The 19,645-nt window shown below is 33.6% G+C and overlaps 3 protein-coding genes across 4 annotated transcripts; 2 read left to right on the forward strand and 1 right to left on the reverse strand.

Annotated features, from left to right (window-relative positions):
* The first annotated feature begins 330 nt into the window (after positions 1-330).
* LOC123915756 (ubiquitin C-terminal hydrolase 22) lies at positions 331-4,391 on the forward strand. Its single transcript, XM_045966985.1, has 3 exons — positions 331-1,653; positions 2,209-2,327; positions 2,808-4,391. The coding sequence occupies exons 1-3, from the start codon at positions 887-889 to the stop codon at positions 3,584-3,586; spliced, it is 1,665 nt and encodes a 554-aa protein (XP_045822941.1). The 5' UTR covers positions 331-886; the 3' UTR covers positions 3,587-4,391.
* A 1,357-nt stretch (positions 4,392-5,748) lies between these two features.
* LOC123915762 (probable folate-biopterin transporter 2) lies at positions 5,749-14,929 on the forward strand. 2 transcript variants are annotated; one of them, XM_045966997.1, is made up of 6 exons: positions 5,749-6,348; positions 11,964-12,223; positions 12,332-12,427; positions 12,670-12,840; positions 13,117-13,771; positions 14,748-14,929. In XM_045966997.1, exons 1-5 carry the CDS (start codon positions 5,970-5,972, stop codon positions 13,723-13,725), a joined length of 1,515 nt encoding a protein of 504 aa, XP_045822953.1. In that variant the 5' UTR covers positions 5,749-5,969; the 3' UTR covers positions 13,726-13,771; positions 14,748-14,929. The 2 variants fall into 2 exon arrangements, with proteins under 2 accessions (XP_045822953.1, XP_045822962.1); XM_045967006.1 differs by having other exon boundaries at positions 13,117-13,714; positions 14,775-14,929.
* A 342-nt stretch (positions 14,930-15,271) lies between these two features.
* On the reverse strand, positions 15,272-17,603 carry LOC123915774 (L-type lectin-domain containing receptor kinase IX.1-like). Its single transcript, XM_045967014.1, has one exon. It carries the CDS (start codon positions 17,485-17,487, stop codon positions 15,421-15,423), a length of 2,067 nt encoding a protein of 688 aa, XP_045822970.1. The 5' UTR covers positions 17,488-17,603; the 3' UTR covers positions 15,272-15,420.
* Between the last annotated feature and the right edge of the window lie 2,042 nt (positions 17,604-19,645).

The following is a 19,645-nucleotide window of genomic DNA, read 5'->3' on the forward strand; positions in this document are numbered from 1 at the left end:
ACCAACTGAACTAAGCTCATGAGAACTATATATATTGTTTGTTTCATTTCTAATACTACTCTCATTAAAAGAACTATTCAGTACATTTTTTTTCAACTTTTTTGAATTTTCAAACAACAATTTACAAAATTCAATTTGTAATAAAAATATCAAAAGTAATAGAGAAAAAATCATAATATTTTACATTACATTAGTACTTTTCTTGTTACCGATAGATGAATTTAATAATTTAAATTCAATCAAAAATAAATAAAATCTGATAAATTGTTCACTCTTCAGTTTTTGGTTGAGCTCATTAACTATTTAAATATAATCATTTGATTTTACATTACTTCACCATAATTTAACGTTGTTTATTGCATTACTATGATTATCATTATTATAGTATTTTTTTTTTTTTTTTGATAAGCATTATTATTATAGTATATTTGATCAAAGACCAATGACTCAATGTTATTGACTGAGTCGGTATCTTTATCTTTTTCTTAATTGTTGCCTTTTAATTTTATTAGAAAAAAGTGAAACTTCTCACAATTTTCTTTGGGGTCTTCTCATTGATTGATTATTTTTTCTCAGAAATAAAAAAGCAAGAAACATCTATTATTCATTGAAGCATGCGTGTGTATTTTTTTATATAGCTTTTTGTTATTAATATTAATTTATATCTATATTATGGATCATGATCATCTTCAAAACCAAATAACTAATCAAAAGTGAAAACCTATTTTTCTTTCTTTCAATTTTTTTTTTTTTTTGTTGTCTTGCTTTTTCAACTGACATCATTAAAACAAGACAATAACATCACTTTAGGTTTCTTCAACAATCATATTCATTCTGTCTTTTGTTTTCAACCATTCAATTTGTTCCAAATTTTTTCATAGTTACTATGTTTCAAAGAAACCCTTTATACACAAACCCAGAACCATGTCAGCATCTTTCTGATTACAAACACAAACATGGATTCAGTGGCTACAAAGCTATTCAAAAGCTACTTGTAACTTCTCCAATTGGAAAAATTAGTTTAAAAAAACCTAATTTAAGAATACCCAGATGCAGTTTTTGTAATGGGTGTGAAAAAAAAAGGATTTTTTTATGTTTGATTTGTTCTTCATTCTCTTGTTTTGATCATACCCTTTTGCATCCAAAAGCTGAAATTGGTCATACTTTGTTTATTGATATAGAAAGAGCTGAACTTTTTTGTGGGTTGTGTTGTGATCAAATTTATGACCCTGATTTTGATCAAGTTGTTATGGCTAAACATTCAATGGTTTTGCCACAAGGTGCTATTGGTAATGAGAGTATTGGTCAGAGATTGATTAAGAGAAGGAGATTGGTTTCTGGGGTTGGATTGTATTTGAATAGTAAATCTAAGTTTAGTTTTCCAATTAAAGATCTGAGGGGTAAATCTTGTTTTCCTGAGGGATTAAGGGGTTTGAATAACTTGGGTAGTACTTGTTTTATGAATTCTGTGTTGCAAGCATTGTTACATGCACCTCCTTTCAGGGACTATTTCTTGAGTGGTGGACATAGTTTGGAAGATTGTAAGAGAAGAACGATCGATCGGCTGTGTTTGATTTGTGATATCAATGCTGTTTTTTCGGCTATGTATTCGGGTGACCGAAATCCGTATAGCCCTGCTCGGTTTCTCTACAGGTCTGCCATTGTTCTTTATGTCATTACCTTTCAATTCATTGTAGCTTTTTGTGTCATGAAAATAGTGGCTGTGATATTTATCGAAGGGATTTAATCTGCATTTGTTTTGTGGTGCTTTTAAATGCTCCTCGAAAGAGAAATTGCTTCATTTATGAAATTACTTAATTTTGAAGTGTTCTGATTGATATTGAACCAGCTGGAGATGAATTGGTTTGAATAAGTGTAGAAAATAGGAATTTTTTTGCTTCAATGTGCAAGTTGATTATTACGAAAACATGTTTTTTGGTATGACCGAAGTGACAAAAGTAGCATAGCATGTTCTTTGGTGAAGATTTCTGTGACAAAGCACATTCCTTGTCAGCTCTAGCTTGATGATTTTCATGAAAAAGATTGAAGTTGATGATTTGTTTATATGAATCTAGTTGCGAGTTAGCTGGAGCAACTTCTATTGAAAACCAAAAAAAATTATGACTTTGGATTTGGACTCATTATGTTGCTTTGGTCCTCAAATTCCTGTTTCTTTTAAATGGTGAAACTTTTTGTTTTTGTGTCAAGCTGGTGGCAGCATTCGGCAAATTTAGCGAGTTACGAGCAGCAGGATGCTCATGAGTTTTTCATTTCGATGTTAAATACAATCCATGAGAAAGAGGGCATAACAAGGAATGGAAGCAAAGGTAATGAGATGCTGAAACTTGGTTTTTTTCCTTCAATTTTGTTGTCTCATATGCACTGCGTGGCTATCTACGTTATAATAACTTTAGTTGTTCACATAAAGTTTTACCATACCAAACAGTTATGTTGGGTACAGTTCAAGGGTAATATTGTAAACTGAACCGTAGTATTGTAACCCTAAGCTAGAATAATAGAACATCACCGCAGCCACTATACAGTTAGAGATGAAGGCATAATTGACCGAATTCTGTTATCAAATCTTGTGTGTTCTGTGTTTTCCATATAAGTTTTCTTTTGAACCAGGGTCGCTGTTCGAACAAATTTTAACATTAAATATTCATCCCAAACATTTTCATTGTCATGGAAACGTTGTGGACGTCTTTGATATGAAAAAAAAAAAAAAAAAAAAACTAGAAGTGGTATTGTTATATTACTAGGTTGTTATGTTTTACTGCATGATGCATAATTATTGCTATATACAGGAAATGGTGGAGATTGTCAATGCATTGCTCACAGAGTGTTTTATGGACTTTTGAGATCAGATGTTACCTGTATGGCCTGTGGATTCATCTCAACAACCTATGACCCTTTTTTGGACATTTCACTTAACTTAGACATTAATATCGCTTTGACAGAAAAAGGTAAAAAAGTTACCAAATCAAATGAGGATGACAGCAAGTCTACACTTCTCGGTTGTTTGGATTTGTTCACTCGGCCAGAGAAGTTAGGTTCGGACCAGAAACTTTACTGCCAGAAATGTAAGGAAAGGCAAAACTCATTGAAACAAATGTCAATTACAAAGCTCCCTCCGGTACTTACTTTGCACGTAAAACGATTTGAGCATTCTTTTGTTAAGAAGTTGTCAAGAAAGATCGACCGATACCTACAATTTCCATTCTCCTTAGACATGACTCCATATTTGTCCTCTTCTATCCTTAGAGCCAGATATGGAAATAGAATTTTTAATTTCGGAGGCAATGAATCTGATACATTTTCCAAGTTCGAGATTTTTGCAGTGGTGACACATTCAGGGACGCTCGAGTCTGGCCATTATGTTTCTTTTGTACGACTAAGGAAGCAATGGTACAGATGCGACGATGCTTGGATCACCGAGGTTGATGAGGCAACAGTTAGAGCTTCACAATGTTACATGATCTTTTATGCGCAGAAAACATTGTTCAATAACGCAAGTGAAGATCTGAGTCACCTTCCGACTTCACCTGGAAGAGAGGTTTTCATTCCTATTGCTGGTTGTTGCTAGAGAGGATATTAAAGAGAGTACACGACATCAAACAAAAAAGAGCATCTCGAAGTCCAATTTGATGCTCACTGAGAGAACACTTTCTCTTTGATTCTCTCGCATGGCTTTTGAAAATCATGGTTTGTAGTTGACAAGAATGATTTTCAATATTCGTATTGAAGATTCAAACTGCGACAAGGTGGATATGGAAATGAAAAGCAAGGTTGCTAACATGACCTTAATTGAGTATACACATGCGGATATGTCAACGACAGTTTGAAACAAAGATCAAGAGCCAGAAGCAACTTGGCTACATTTATGCTTTTCATTCGAACTGATGATAATAAGAGTTGTTCAACAACCATTGTTACTCGTGTCTCCACTAAGGTAAGTACATGGAGAATAAAGAAGAATCAAGGGCAAAAAAGGTTGCTTCTAATTTTTGTGTGAAGGACCTTGTATAACTCATGACCCTTTTACCTTGAGAGTGTGAATTTTAAAAGGTTGCTTCATTGGTGCACAATAGACAAGGGTATTGTTAAAGATGGATTATTTCACAAAAGATATATGACTCTTATCATTTTCCTGTGTAATATCTGTTTTTTATAATTGGATTATGATTTTAAGTTTAGGGTTGGACTGGACAGGTTGATAGGTGGGGTGATATAAAGTATGAGTTGGTGCTGGTTGGGTCAAAATTTCAGCTATTTTTTTGGTTCAAATTTTTAAAGCAAAATGCATAATATTGGACCATATGAACTAATGAAAAACTTGATGTGGGATCTGGATTAAACACAGTAGCTGCGTCACACAACTACTATTTTTAGCCATCCGATTAAAAATCGACATCTGATATTGTTGTTCATATGATTCAAAGCTGCATGAAACTGTGAGCTAATTTAACAGGGGAGAATTTTGATCCCTTAATTAACCAGAAAATATAAGTCATTAATCACTTATTTTATACTATTATATATCGTCATTTTTATACAACCATTTGACAGTAGATAAATAGATTATGAAAATGCTGTTAATTCTTCAACAAGGGAATTTAAGAAAAAGCTTTAAATATATTCTATGGTATTTATAATTTAATCACTTATTACTTTCTTTTTTTGGTGAATTATAATCACTTGTTTCTTGTAAATAAATAGAAAGAGGGAATACACACCCGTACTTGAAAAAAATAGTGATGTCAAGTAGACATATTTTTCCTAATTGTCAGACATAGGAAACATCAACAAACTACCAGTTTGTACTTATCACGAAACCTTACAACAGCTGTCTCAATTTCATTTACCTTTCACAACCAAAACTCTTGTGGCAAGTGCCATCCAATTTTCTTCCATACATTAAACTCACGAGTCACATATTTTACCATTAATTATTAATTAATAATTACATTTAATATACTCCCCCGTCTCAAAATAGTATAACACTGGATGTTAATATAAAAGTGCATCTTAATGTATGATTTTGATTACAAATATCATTAATTTTTTATTAGTAAAAATTATAAAAATTTGATATTTTAAAAATATTCATCGAAGCGAATTAAATAAGATCTCACATGATTATATTTACATTTATACTTTTTTAGAAAAATACGATCAAAACAAGACATATAAATAGTACATTTAATCGAAATGTGTCTTATAAAATGAGATGAAGAGAGCAGTAATTTTTTTATTCAAATAGCCTTTGGTCTCTTGATAGATGCACGTGCTAAGTTTATTTCCTTTTTTAAGACTTATTTTTCCTAAATTAGGTATCATTTATCCAGATTAATTAATTTCTCAAAATGAGCGACAAATAATTGCAGTGACTAATATTTCGAGCATTCTAAGATTCAAATAAACGACAAACTCTTTATAAAAGTTTTAACACTACTTGATGTCCAGCACATAGGTCTACCCTGGATTTTAGTTAAACTAGAAAAAGTCCGCGTCATCTCATCTAAGAGTTTTGAGTAAAGTCGTACACTTTAAATAGAGAAGTGTAAAATTTTAAATTCAAAATTAAACCTAGTGCATATTAAAATTCTAGCAGCTATCAATTGAACTATAGTAGTTTGAATTGAGTCGTGTATATATAATATAATTTTTCTACCAACTGAATTAAACCTCTCGATACAAATATAAATCTAGAGATCCATACAATAAATAAATTCAATATACTGCTGTTGTAGGAAGAAAAAAAAAATCAATATACTACCTCTTGGTCAAGCTCATCGTTTACTTCTACGTTTTCTTTCATTTCCAAAACTCAAATCAGAGAGAGAAAAAAATGATTTCATACCTTGAAAGGGTAATAGATTCACATCATGAGCTGTAACCAACAGAACAACTTTTTTTAGAAAGTTTTCTTTCTTTCAACCAGTGAGTCTTGAAAGAATAGTATAACAATGCAGGAAGAAAAAAATCAAGAAGATTCAATTTCTGAATCTAATGAACAAAATGAAGAAACAAAGTCAAAGGGTGTTTGGATTTGTAACATTTTTTGCATTCCAATTCATTGGTTTAAAATGCTTTCAAGAGAAATGCATTGGAGTTTTGTTTTTGGAGTTGTTGTTGTTTATGGAATAAGTCAAGGTGTTGGTGGTGCTCTTGCTGGTGTTGGAACAAAGTATTATATGAAAGATGTTCAGAAAGTTCAACCTTCTGAAGCACAGGTTTATGCTGGAATCACTTCTATTCCTTGGATTGTTAAGCCTTTATGGGGTCTTCTTACTGATGTTCTTCCTATTTTTGGATACCGTAGAAGACCTTATTTCATTTTTGCTGGTATGTTTTACTATGTAATGTTTATGTTTTTTCTGATTTTGTTTTATTGTGTTGGATATGTTTTAGGTCAGAATTTTGATTCTTTGTTAGACAAAATATTGTAGCCTTAGGTTTATATGTTTCTTTGTGGACCCTTTATAAACTATAAAATTCTTGATGCTTATCAAATTAAAATGAACTTCAATGGATGCTCAAGTTGTTCTGTACAGAACTCAGAATTATCCGAAGAGGATAGAGGAACTCACAGTGGTGGATCAGTGGAAGGTGTGCTCAGAGCGTTGGATGTGACCGGCATTGAAAAGGGGGTACCTGCAGAAAGCACTCTGACGCCTAAGTGAGTATAAGCTTGAGGTGGAGGTAGAGATTAGAGTGAGACATACCTTGTGAGGTTGTGAAGAGTTGTATATATAGGCCAATTGATGTGGCATTGCGACTGTGGATGTGACATTGGGCTCGATCCAGCCCAAAAGTCGAGCCCAGAACACAAATGTTATTAGTTTGGTGACTTGTAAGCGCGGTTTATAGGTTGAAGCTCATCATCTTAAAATTTGGGTTTGACCTAATTCAACCCTAAGTTAATCGGGTTGTAAGGTGAGGGATGTCTCTCTTATAACCACTTTTCTGGCCATATCATATCTAATGTGAGACACTTAACACAATAGTAACTAATGATGAGCTTAATCAATTTCAGTTAGATGCCATGGTAAAGGGTTTTAAAAAGGGCTTTGACCATTTGGGTGGTGGCAACTTCAAGGGTTTTGATATTTGCTAGACTGCAGTTAAGGTTGCATTTGTCTGTGATTCTCCATAATACTCCCTCCGGTCCTATATATAAGAAACATTTCACTTTTTAGATTCATTGTAGAATTGATGTATTTAGACTATGTTATTGTCTAGATACATCAATTCTACAATGAATCTAAAAAGTTGTTGGTAAATAAGCGTAACTCACAAAATATAGGAAGAGGAAAACTATTTTTTATTGAATGGAAATCTACTATTTAATACAAAGTTGTAACTGAAATAAATAACAAATACTGAGTAAAAAACTCCTAAACTTCAGCCACTACTTTATTTGCTAATAAGTAGCTGAAAAAATAAACAAACTCTCCTAAAGACTTGGTCAACAAATGCAGCTAGCAGTAACAACTGCTGATACACATGTTCAACACTCCTCCTTGTATCAGCGGTTGGATATTCCAAGTTTCTCCCTTAGTAACTCAAACCTGCTTGTTGGAAGAGCTTTTGTAAAGATATCTGAAAGCTGATCTTCGGTCTTGCAATAATTTAAACACACAGCTCCATCCTTCTGTACATCTCTTAGAAAAAATAATTTGATGCTAAAATGCTTTGTTTTTCCGTGAAAGACTGGATTTTTGGAGATGGCTATAGCTGCCTGGTTGTCCACCATTACCTCAGTAGTTTCCCTTTGCTCCAAGTGCATATCAGATAGTATTTTTCTTAGCCACAAAGCTTGATTAACAGCTGCTGTGGCTGCAATAAATTCTGCTTCAGCTGTTGATTGCGCAACAATTTCTTGTTTTTTTGAACACCAAGAGAATATCCCTGATCCAGAGCTAAAACAGTAGCCTGAAGTGCTTTTCATGTCATCTAAAGATCCTGCCCAATCACTATCAGAGTACCCTTGCAATTTGAAATTTTGTGATCGACAGAACTTGATACCATAATTTATGGTCCCCTTGACATACCTTAACACTCTTTTTGCTGCTTTGAAATGAGATTCTTTAGCACAATTCATAAATCTTGAAAGTACACTTACAGCATACATAACATCTGGTCTTGTAGTTGTGAGATACATTAGACAACCAATTAAACTCCTGTAGAGTGTTTCATCCACTTGTTCTGCTTCATCATCCTTGCATAGCTTCTCCTTTGGACACATAGGAGTGCTCATGCTTTTACAGTTCTCCATGTTGAATTTCTTCAACATCTCCTTTGCATACTTTCTTTGACAGATGAAGATATCACCATTTTTCTGCTCAACTTCCATACCAAGGAAATAAGACATTTCTCCCAAGTCTGACATCTCAAAGACTTGCTTCATGTCATCCTTGAACTGTTGAATAAATTCAACACTGCTGCCAGTAACCAGAAGATCATCAACATACAAAGAGATCACCAAAAAATTGGTTTGATCACCTTTGATATATAAAGTGGATTCACTGAGACTTTTAACAAAGCCCAATTTCATCAAGTACTCATCAATCCTACTATACCAAGCTCTTGGGGCTTGTTTCAAACCATACAAGGCTTTCTTTAATAGATAGACCTTATCCTCGTGCTCTTTCACCACAAAACCTTCAGGTTGCTCAATATATATTTCTTCCTCTAGAAATCCATTTAAGAATGCTGACTTGACATCAAGATGATATATTTTCCATCCCTTCTGTGCAGAAATAGATAACAACATTCTAATAGTATCCTGCCTTGCAACTGGAGCAAATGTATCAAAGAAATCAACTCCAAAAATTTGAGCATACCCTTTAACTACTAACCTTGCTTTATGCTTGTTGATGGATCCATCAGCATTTAGCTTTGTTCTAAACACCCACTTCACACCTATGACCTTTTTGTGTGCAGGCCTTGTAACAAGTTTCCAAGTCTGATTTTTATCAATCATGGCAAGCTCCTCCTGCATTGCAGCCCTCCATTTTGGATCTTCTTTTGCATCCCAATACCCCGCAGGTTCAAAGACTGCAACATTGCATCTTTGGTAAATATCAGAGAGCAGTCTACTACCTCTTATAGGAGGATCATCAACCAATTCGTCTTGATTTTGCAAAGGGTCAACTGCAGGAGGATCACTAACAAAATCATCTTGATTTTGCCAAAGGCCGGCTACTGGCTTCTTTTCTGTATCATTCCAATTCCACTGTTCATTCTCCATGAAGTGCACATCCCTGCTTATCAAAATTTTCCTTGTGTTAGGTTGGAAAACTCTATAAGCTTTAGATGTTGAGCTATACCCAACAAAGATACCTGGTTCAGCTTTCTTGTCTAGCTTGTCTCTTTTAATTTGTGGCACATAAGTAAAACACAAACATCCAAATATTTTAAAATTTTTCAATAAGGGCTTATAACCATACCATGCTTCAAAAGGAGTCTTCCCATCTACTGCTTTAGTGGGAAGTCTATTAAGCAAAAATACAGCCGTGTTTGCAGCCTCTGCCCAATATTCCTTAGGCAACCCTTTCTCATGAAGCATGCATCTGACCATTTCCATTATCGTCCTATTCTTTCTCTCACTAACTCCATTTTGTTGAGGGGTAATCTTGCTTGCTTACCATACTGACATACCTTGCAGCTTGGTAACTCAGCATCTAAGTGAGGCAAGCCTTGAACCAGCTCCTTTTGTTGCATATTCAATACCGCTGCATGATGAAAATGACCTAATCTTTTATGCCAAATCTCTGTAGTATTAACTGTAGCTGGATAGGCTGTTTGCTCCTCCTTCATTGGATCAAATGAGAAACTTTTGCTTCTCATTTTAATGTTGAAAATTACCTTATCATTGGCATCTTTGATCAAGCATCTCTTATTTTCAAAGATGACTTTAAATCCTTTCTCAAGTAATTGACCCACACTTAGCAAGTTTTGATCAATCTCAGGTACATACAAAACATCAGAAATTAGCTTTGTACCTGTGCAACTTTCAATGGCTACGGTTCCTTTTCCTTCAACAGCAATAAGTTTACCATTACCGATTCTGACTTTTGATATTTGTGATCTGTCCAGCTCTCTAAATATTTCTTGATCGTGGGTCATGTGACTGGTACAACCACTATCCACTAGCCAACATTCACTTGAGCTACTGCTTGTAAAACATGTTGCTACAAACAGTTGCTCATCCTCTTCTTCCTCTTGTTGATCTGCAGCTTGAGCCTCGTTATTTTGTTGAAAACGGCTTTTGCAAATTCTCTCGTGATGCCCTAGCTTGTTGCACTTTGCACACCTCACATCAGGTCTTCTCCAACATCTGAAAGGAGGATGACCTGATTTACCGCAATGCTTGCAAGGAGGAAATTCTCTATTTCTTTCACCATTATTGTAACTAGTGTTTGCAGCTGCTTGATTGTTGAGACTCTTATATTTATTTTCCATGCTCTTTCCTCCTCTGCCGATTTTCAGTTTAGCTTGTAATGCTCCTTCCACTGAACCTTCAGCCCTTATCATTCTTCTTTGTTCTTGGGCCTGCATAGCATTTACAAGTTCTGCCAAGGTAAGTTTTGTCAGGTCCTTAGTATTTTCTAAGGAAGTGATAGTTGCTTCAAATCTCTCAGGGACAGTCACAAGTATTTTCTGAACTATTCTGGAATCAGAAAATTCAGAACCAAGCAATCTTACTTTATTAGCAATGCCAATAAGTTTATTTGCATACTCTTTAATTGTCTCAGACTCCTTCATTTTCTGCATCTCAAATTCTCTAATCAAATTCAGCGCTTGCATTCCCCTAATCCGTTCATCTCCTTCATATTCATTCTTGAGGAAATTCCAGATTTCAAATGCGGATTTGATGGTCATGATTCTGGTGAAGATTTCTTCCGTGACAGCATCAAACAAAGACGCTCTTGCCTTTGACTTTCTTGTTTTCATTTCTTTGTGACTTCTTATCTGAGCCATTGTTGGATTGTTTGGCAATTGAAGAACTTCGTAGTCCTCCTCAACAGCTTCCCAGAGGTCATTTGCCTCTAAATATGCCTCCATTCTTGCTGCCCATATATGATAGTTTGCACCATCAAACACAGGCAATGGTAAGGCTTTAAAGGATGTTTCAGAATCCATCTACTTGATGAATTGAAGAACCGTGTTTAGGCTTTTATGGTGGGTTTTACTCACTTCACTCACAAGGTCCCTTTAAGAAGAAAGCTCTGATACCAATTTGTTGGTAAATAAGCGTAACTCACAAAATATAGGAAGAGGAAAACTATTTTTTATTGAATGGAAATCTACTATTTAATACAAAGTTGTAACTGAAATAAATAACAAATACTGAGTAAAAAACTCCTAAACTTCAGCCACTACTTTATTTGCTAATAAGTAGCTGAAAAAATAAACAAACTCTCCTAAAGACTTGGTCAACAAATGCAGCTAGCAGTAACAACTGCTGATACACATGTTCAACAAAAGTCAACTTTTTCTTATATATAGGACCGGAGGAGTATGAAGGACTGAGATGCGACCGTGAATTAAAAGTATGCTCATAACAGTTACTTTTGTTGCTATTTTTTTTTTTAATAAATGAATTTTGTTTGGGGGGAAATAGTATTTCTTAATGCTGAAAATTGGGCCATTATCTCCCTTGACTTGCCAAGGTGTTACGCAACATTGGTCACAACGATTCAGTGTGCTACAATCAAGGAAACGTCGAAAACCTTGATGTCACAGCCTAGATTGTGGGGATAGAAGTGACACATTCTCTAGGAAAATGAAGTTTAACTTTTAGTTTATGCAATATGTATTAAACATCAGTGAAGTTAGATTTTCTTTAGACAAGGCTTGAATTTTATATGGTTCTTAGTGTATTGATGATATTTATAAACCGCTTCAATCTAAAATAGTAATCTGAATTTTGGTCCCCTCTTTGATGGTTGCAGGTTTATTAGGAGCAATCGCCATGCTTTTGCTATCTTTCCATGAAAACCTGCATCTTGTGTTGGCACTTTTAGCATTAACAGCAGGGAGTGCTGGTGTTGCAATAGCCGACGTGACCATTGATGCATGTGTTGCACAGAACAGTATCTCTCATCCTTCCCTTGCTGCTGATATGCAAAGTTTATGTGCCTTTAGTTCTTCTGTTGGAGCGCTATTAGGATTCTCCGTTAGTGGTATCTTTGTTCACCTTATAGGCCCTATGGTTAGCCTCTTAATTTTTGTTTCCTGCCAAAACCTGTGAAGCTTTTCCTTGTCTTAAATGTACTTCATTACTTTCTTTTTTTGCAATCTGAAATATTTTTTCTTATAGGGAGTATTTCGTTTGTTGACTATTCCGGCGGGACTTGTAATTTTGGTTGGTTTTCTACTTGACGAGCCTCGAATGGAAAACTTCTCTTATAGACAGGTATAATGGTCTGTTTGAATTGACCTATTTGAGTTTATCTACTAGTATAACGTGTCAATAATCTGTTATCAGCTTATTTCCATAACTCCGAGATAGCGTATGAAGTTTATAGAAATAACTTATTCATAAGCACTTATATGATAATCGCATAATTTTGTTTATCCAAATAGGGCCTAGGTATAACTTGTCTATGTCATTTCCATGGTCCTAATACACGTGCAATCTAATTTTTCATTCTTTAGGTGAACCGAAATTTTGTGGATGCTGGCAAGGCTATGTGGACTACATTGAAGAGTGAAGATGTATGGAGGCCTTGTTTATACATGTATTTATCCCTTGCACTAAGTTTGAATATCCTTGAAGGAATGTTTTACTGGTATACAGACTCGAAGGAGGGGCCATCTTTCTCTCAGGTATTTTGATTTCGCATCCATCGAGATAGAAAGAAGAAATTCCATTTTGATTTTGCACTAAGTTTGTACTCCAAGTGCTTTATTTTGATACAAAATGTTATTACTGTTCATTAAAAGAGGGCATAGCAGAGTAGAAAACTGCGCCGAAATGTGATTATTGTTACCGTGACGCAGTTGAATGAAAAACATGTTTACTATTTCTTGTCTATAATTTTGTTCAGTAGAACATGATTGCGTAGAATTCAAGTAACCTTTGTCTTGTATTTTCTTATACAGGAGAGTGTAGGTTTCATATTTTCAATCAGTTCAGTCGGTTCTCTTCTAGGCGCAATACTATACCAATATGCGCTAAAGGATTACGCGTTCAGAGACGTACTCTTTTGGACTCAGTTACTCTATGGTCTATCAGGGATGTTTGATCTGATTTTAGTCTTGAGATTGAACCTCAAATTTGGTATACCAGATTACGTCTTTGTTGTGATTGTCGAAAGCATAGCTCAAATGACAAATAGACTAAAGTGGATGCCGATGCTTGTACTAAGTTCAAAGCTTTGTCCTTCTGGTATTGAAGGAACATTCTTTGCTCTATTAATGTCAATCGATAACGTTGGACTTCTATCATCATCTTGGGGTGGTGGATTAGTACTTCATGTTCTAAAGATCACAAGAACAAAGTTTGATAACATTTGGTTGGCGATTTTGATTCGGAACATTTTACGACTCACTCCACTTTGTATGCTGTTTTTGGTGCCTAGAGTTGATCCTAACTCTTTCATTCTTCTTCCAAAAGAAAATGTGGATCCAAAAGTGGATGCTATTGACACTTCAGAAACAAAAGATGTTGAATTGATGTCCCTTGTACACAGTGTTGATGGTAATATATAATAGCTTAGTGAAGATACATTCTTTTGTATTCTTAATTTCATATACATATTTATTTGGGTAAATAGTGTCATACCCCCCTGCAAAATAGGCGAGTTTTGCGTTACCCCCCCTGCAAAATATTTTTTTGAGATTACCCCCTGCAATGTCAAGATTCCTTGCGTTACCCCCCTAGCTCAACAAGTGGGCATATGACATGGACGAATCTTGACGTGGCATGACACGTGGAAATTAATTTATTTTTTATTTATTTTTAATTGCCAACTCAGTAATTATTTATTTTTTAATTAAAAAAAAATGAAAAAAACTTTTTTTTTTAAAGAAACTTTTTTTTTTACGGTAACTTTTTTTTTTAAGAAATCTTTTTTTTTTTTAAAGAAACTTTTTTTTTTTTAAAAAAACTTTTTTTTAAAGAAACTTTTTTTTAAAGAAACTTTTTTTTTCGTTCCGTTCATATGCAGCGATTGTTCTTCGTTTTCAATTTCAATTTGGGGGTTAGGACAAAGCGATTGTTCTTGCGTTACTATGTGATTGCAGTTTTTTTTTGGGTTACTCTATTATTATTAGTTATTATTATTATTATTATTAGTTTTTTGGTTACTATTATTATTATTAGTTTTTTTTTCATCTTCATTTTTTTTTGTTACTCTATTATTAGTTATTATATATATATATATATAAGAATTTTTTTATATATATATATAATAACAACTTTTAGTAAAAAAAAAAAAAAACTTTCTTTTAAGTAAGTTCATAAAAATATAACAACTTTTAAGTTTTTTTTCATTTTTTTAATTAAAAACCCACATTAATTAATGAGTTGACAATTAAAAATAAATAAAAAATAAATTAATTTCCATGTGTCATGCCACGTCAAGATTCTTCCATGTCATATGCCCACTTGTTGAGCCAGGGGGGTAACGCAAAGAATCTTGACATTGCAGGGGGTAATCTCAAAAAAATATTTTGCAGGGGGGGTAACGCAAAACTCGCCTATTTTGCAGGGGGTATAACACTGTTTACCCTATTTATTTCCATTTTTTTTTTGTTAGGGAAAATATAGAGAAGAACATGGATGTAATATCAGAGGGATTTGAAGGGGAGAGATTATTTATTCATAAAATTTTATATGTATTTTGACTAGAATATCTATACAAAATTTAGGTCAAATTACCCATTTTGTACTTTAAGTTTGACCATTTTCACATATTATGCATTTTAAGTATTTTTCTTCCCATATTGGTCCTTTAAAATAGCATTTGAAAAATAAGCTATAAGCTAGTAAAACCAAAAGTAGACCACGGTTCGGGAGGACTACATACGGTTCGATTCCCCACAATTGCGATCGGGAGGGGGCTGGAACCACTTGATACCAGAACTGACCCCCGAACCAGATTAGACGGTCTAGTGGACCGATTACCGGTGAAAATAAAAAAAATAAAAAAAGTGAAAATAATAACACAAAATAAGATGAATTTGCCAGGGGAATAAAATTGTTAATCAGTTTAGTCAATGTAAAGATAAAATTGTTAAGACATTAAAAGGGGAATAACCAAAAAATTCATCTAAATAACAAAGTTATCAAACAATATGTCACAAAAAGAAATCAAATATACAAAGAAATAAAATGAATTAAATTCCACATAGAAAACCATTGCTTCCATCCATGAAAAGACTCAGCTCGTAAAAAACATCTAACTATCTTCCATCACAAACAAGACTATTAGTCATTTGTGGTTGCAAAGATACCAAATTGGATGGCCTAAAACTTACAATTGGAGGAGCATGATCATGCATATCAAGTGGAAGTTCAGGTAATGCCATTTCATGATTAAGAACCTTAATCACTTCATAAGCTTTAGGTCTTTCTTTATCATTTGAATGAGTACACCATAACCCTACAATAAGCAAACTCTTCATTTCATTAACATCAAACTCCAAATTCAATCTTTCATCAACAGCACTCATAAGATTCCCTTCAACATAAAGTCCCCAAACCCAATTCATCAAAGGTACATGAAACTCACCATCTTGAAAAATCCTTCTACCAGTTGCTAGCTCTAAAGCAACAATACCAAAACTATACATATCAGATTCTTTACTAACCCTTCCTCCATTGATATATTCAGGTGCTAGATAACCATAAGTTCCGACTACGCCTGTTCTTTGTGTCCTTAACATTGGATCAACAAGTTTTGCCATCCCAAAATCGCCGAGTTTTGTGCTGAAATCAGTGTCCAACAACACATTAGCTGATTTAATATCCCTATGAAGAACACATTGCTCGGCGTCATCGTGAAGATAACGAAGTGCATTCGCGACACCTAATGCAATTTTGTATCTTACTTCCCAAGCTAAACTTTTCTTGTCACCAAATAAATGTGTGTCGAGGCTTCCATTAGGCATGAACTCAAAAACTAAAAGAAACTCGCCTTGTTCATGACACCAACCTATGAATTGAACCAAGTTTCTATGTATTAATCGGCTTATAATCCTAACCTCGTTGATGAAAACACTTTCTGAATTCTCGAAATCGGCAAAAATCCTCTTCACAGCAACAACCTTACCTAAATAACTCAAAGCACCTTTGTAAACTTGTCCATACCCTCCCCTTCCAAGCATTCTATCATCTGCAAAACCATTAGTAGCCGCAACTAATTCGCTATATTCAAATCTTCTCGGTATAGTCCCTTTATCCAAATCAAATTTCACCGGAACAGGTATCCCATATTCATCCAACCCTTCATCAAGACTCTTCCTTTTCCTCTTCACTATCACCCAACCAACAATACTCGCTATCAAAAATACCAAAATAACCGGAACAATCACCGCAACAATAATCACAACCGTTTTCAAAGACCCTTTTTTTCCATTTCCCTCTAACAAAACATCTGCGGTAGAATCCGATTTCAAATTCGAACTAAACTCCCACGAATGAATAACATTACTTTCGGTTAAAAGACCCGTTGAAGCCGAAAAACCAATATTAACAAATTCAGGCATTTTCTTCATAAGATCAATCTGATAAGAAATTGAAGAATTCCCAAAATTTCCATCACCTCCTTTAAAAGACCAAAAAACTTCCAAAATCTTTTTATCAGAACTATAATCAATCAAAACATGACAAACTCTACCAAGATTATTATCAATATCAAATTTTCCATAAGCAACAGAAGTCAAAGCATTATCATCAATACCAACATGTTTCATTGGTGGATCAATAGAACCAACAAAAGTATCAAATTCAACAGCAACAACATAGTTCATAACAAAATCACTATTTGTAGTAGCATTAAAAAGACCAAAAACACCACCAGCTGAATTAGGTGGAATTTGATATCCTAAAGGAGCTAAAAAAAACACAAAACCGTCACCATAGGAAGTGTCGTTTAAACTATTGATTGTGAAAGTGAAACGTGTGGTGAAACTAGTGAGAGTTTTTGTGTTTTTGTCCCATAAATGTAATGGTTGTGAATAGATTGCTCTACCAACACGGAAAAGGTAACTTACTTTGTTGAGATCAATGGAACCGTTGGTGATTCTTCCGTCACCTTGGAATGAAATGTTTTTAGCGACGGTTGGGTCGTCGAAATTTGTTATGTTGAAGAAAAGTGAGTTTGTTTTTGTTGGGAAGGAAGAAAGAGTGAAGAGTAGTGAAATGAGAAAAAGAAGGATTTTTTTGGAGGGATTAATGATGTTTGAGGAAGAACAAGAATTTGACATGGTTGTTTGGTTTTTGTTTTGTACAATTGAAAAAACAAACATAGAATGGTTGCTTTGCTACTATGGTTTTTTTATGCTAACTAGTTGTTTGTGTTTGTTTGTAGCCATCGCATGCATCATCCATGTGATGTGACCATCAATTAAAATTCATAAACAGTTAATTTTGGAGTTTTGTGTGCCCATTATGGATAATGGATGACAACTTGATGGTACTAGTATTGGAAAAACAAAAATTCTACCTAAACACTTTTCACTCTATCTCTATCGCTACATATTTTTCAAAATACTCATTCGTACATGCCGGTATACTCATATGAAAGTGTACCAGTATGAATATGCATACCGGTAAACTCACATGAAAGTGTACTGGTATAAATATTCATACCGACAAACTTGAAAAAAAGTGTATTGGTAAATAAATCAAACCGACATACTTCAAAAAAGTGTATCGATATGTAAAATTACACTTACTCTCTTTATTTCGGCAAATTCACACCGGTACATTTTCTTTGAGTGGGATAGAGAATGAATTTTTTTTTACAGTTTTACATTATATATGAGGGCATATTTATCATTTCAATTCCAATTGTTGGGGTAGAAATTTTTTTTTTCCTAGTATTGTTTTATGTATTTTTCTAATAAAAAGTTCAGTGAGTTGGATTTAAAGTTCATCCGATATAGTAGACTTAGCCTATGTTTGTTTCAAGAGAAATAGGGGCGAAAGAGTTTGAGAAGAGAGAGTTTGGAGGAGCAGAGAAAGAAAGAAGAAAGGCTAGAAAACGCACCCTTTTCCTTTCTCTTGTGATATGCGAAGAAAGGCATAGATGGAACATATTTTGCTTGTTTTTCCACATTTACCCTCTTTTTGTTGTGCAATATCACACTGATGCACACGGAAGGAAACAATGGTCATTTTTTCTTTATTTAATTAACACAACCTGAAACAGAAGCAGTATAGTATTTTTTTTTTACGTATAGTATTGTTTTTATAATAACTTATATTAATAATATAACTTATTTAAATCAACATAAATCAACTCATTTAAAAAATATTTTATTTAAATTCATAAATTAACTAAAATATAAACTAAATTAAAATAAAAAGTTAAATTAATTTTTATAAGAAATTATATTAGAATGATATAAAATTGCATATAAGGGTATATTTGTCCTTTTACAAATTAAACATATATCTTTCTCTTCTATTTTTCTTCTCTTTCTCTTATACCAATTAATATGTCAAATCTACTTTATTTCTCTCATATTTCTCTATTCTCACACTTTTTCTCACATTTTTCTCTCTTCTCATTTTCTCTTCACAACTAATCATACCGTGAGATTATTTATTAAAGAAGTTATCATATTGGTATCAATTGAACCAATGTGCAGTATTATTTTGTTTAGGAGAAAAGAAAATGAAGATAGTATATATTTTTTTTGTCAAATAGTTTAGTGACTAGACTCTCACACATTTAAATGTGAAATCCGGAGACATTGTATATTTTTATAATGTATGAATTCTTCATGGTTGATTATATATAGAAAAGAATAAAATTCGGTACTACAGTGGTGTACACGAAATGATTTTGTTTTGGCTAATGATAAAGACTAAAATAAAGGAGTACCAAAATGTTCCAACTTGAATCATACTATATTAATATTAGCTGGAAAAATATGAGTGGAAAGAGGAAAATTGAGAGATATAAGAGAGGAGAGGCAGTAGAATAATGGTCTTAGCACTCCATTCCAATATTGTGACACTTTATCACCATTTTCTCCAACTTAATTTATGTTTTATAATCATTTCCAATTTAGTGCCACATTTCAAGTTTCAAGTGTGGCTTCTAACCATGGATAACTCGAGGAAACTACCCCTCCAATATTTAATCATTTGATAGTTGATTAGAATATCCTTTGGAAAAAATGCAAAATGTAATTGTATAATAAAAGTCAAGAGCGCATAACTAAAATTAACGGCAAAGTTTTTCTAAACAAACGTGATTAAATAAGAACATATATTATAGCAAAAAAAAAAGGGATATACTAGTATATTTCAATTTAAAACACATCATGGTATTATTGGGTCAAATTTTATTCCAAATATTTCATTACTAGTACTTACTATTCTATAAACAATTATGTTGGTTGTTAAATATGTGCTGTAATATCAACCTTTTTATAAATAAAATAAACAAATAAA

Source organism: Trifolium pratense, linkage group LG1, assembly GCF_020283565.1.
Source record: "Trifolium pratense cultivar HEN17-A07 linkage group LG1, ARS_RC_1.1, whole genome shotgun sequence".
Lineage (NCBI taxonomy): Eukaryota > Viridiplantae > Streptophyta > Magnoliopsida > Fabales > Fabaceae > Trifolium > Trifolium pratense.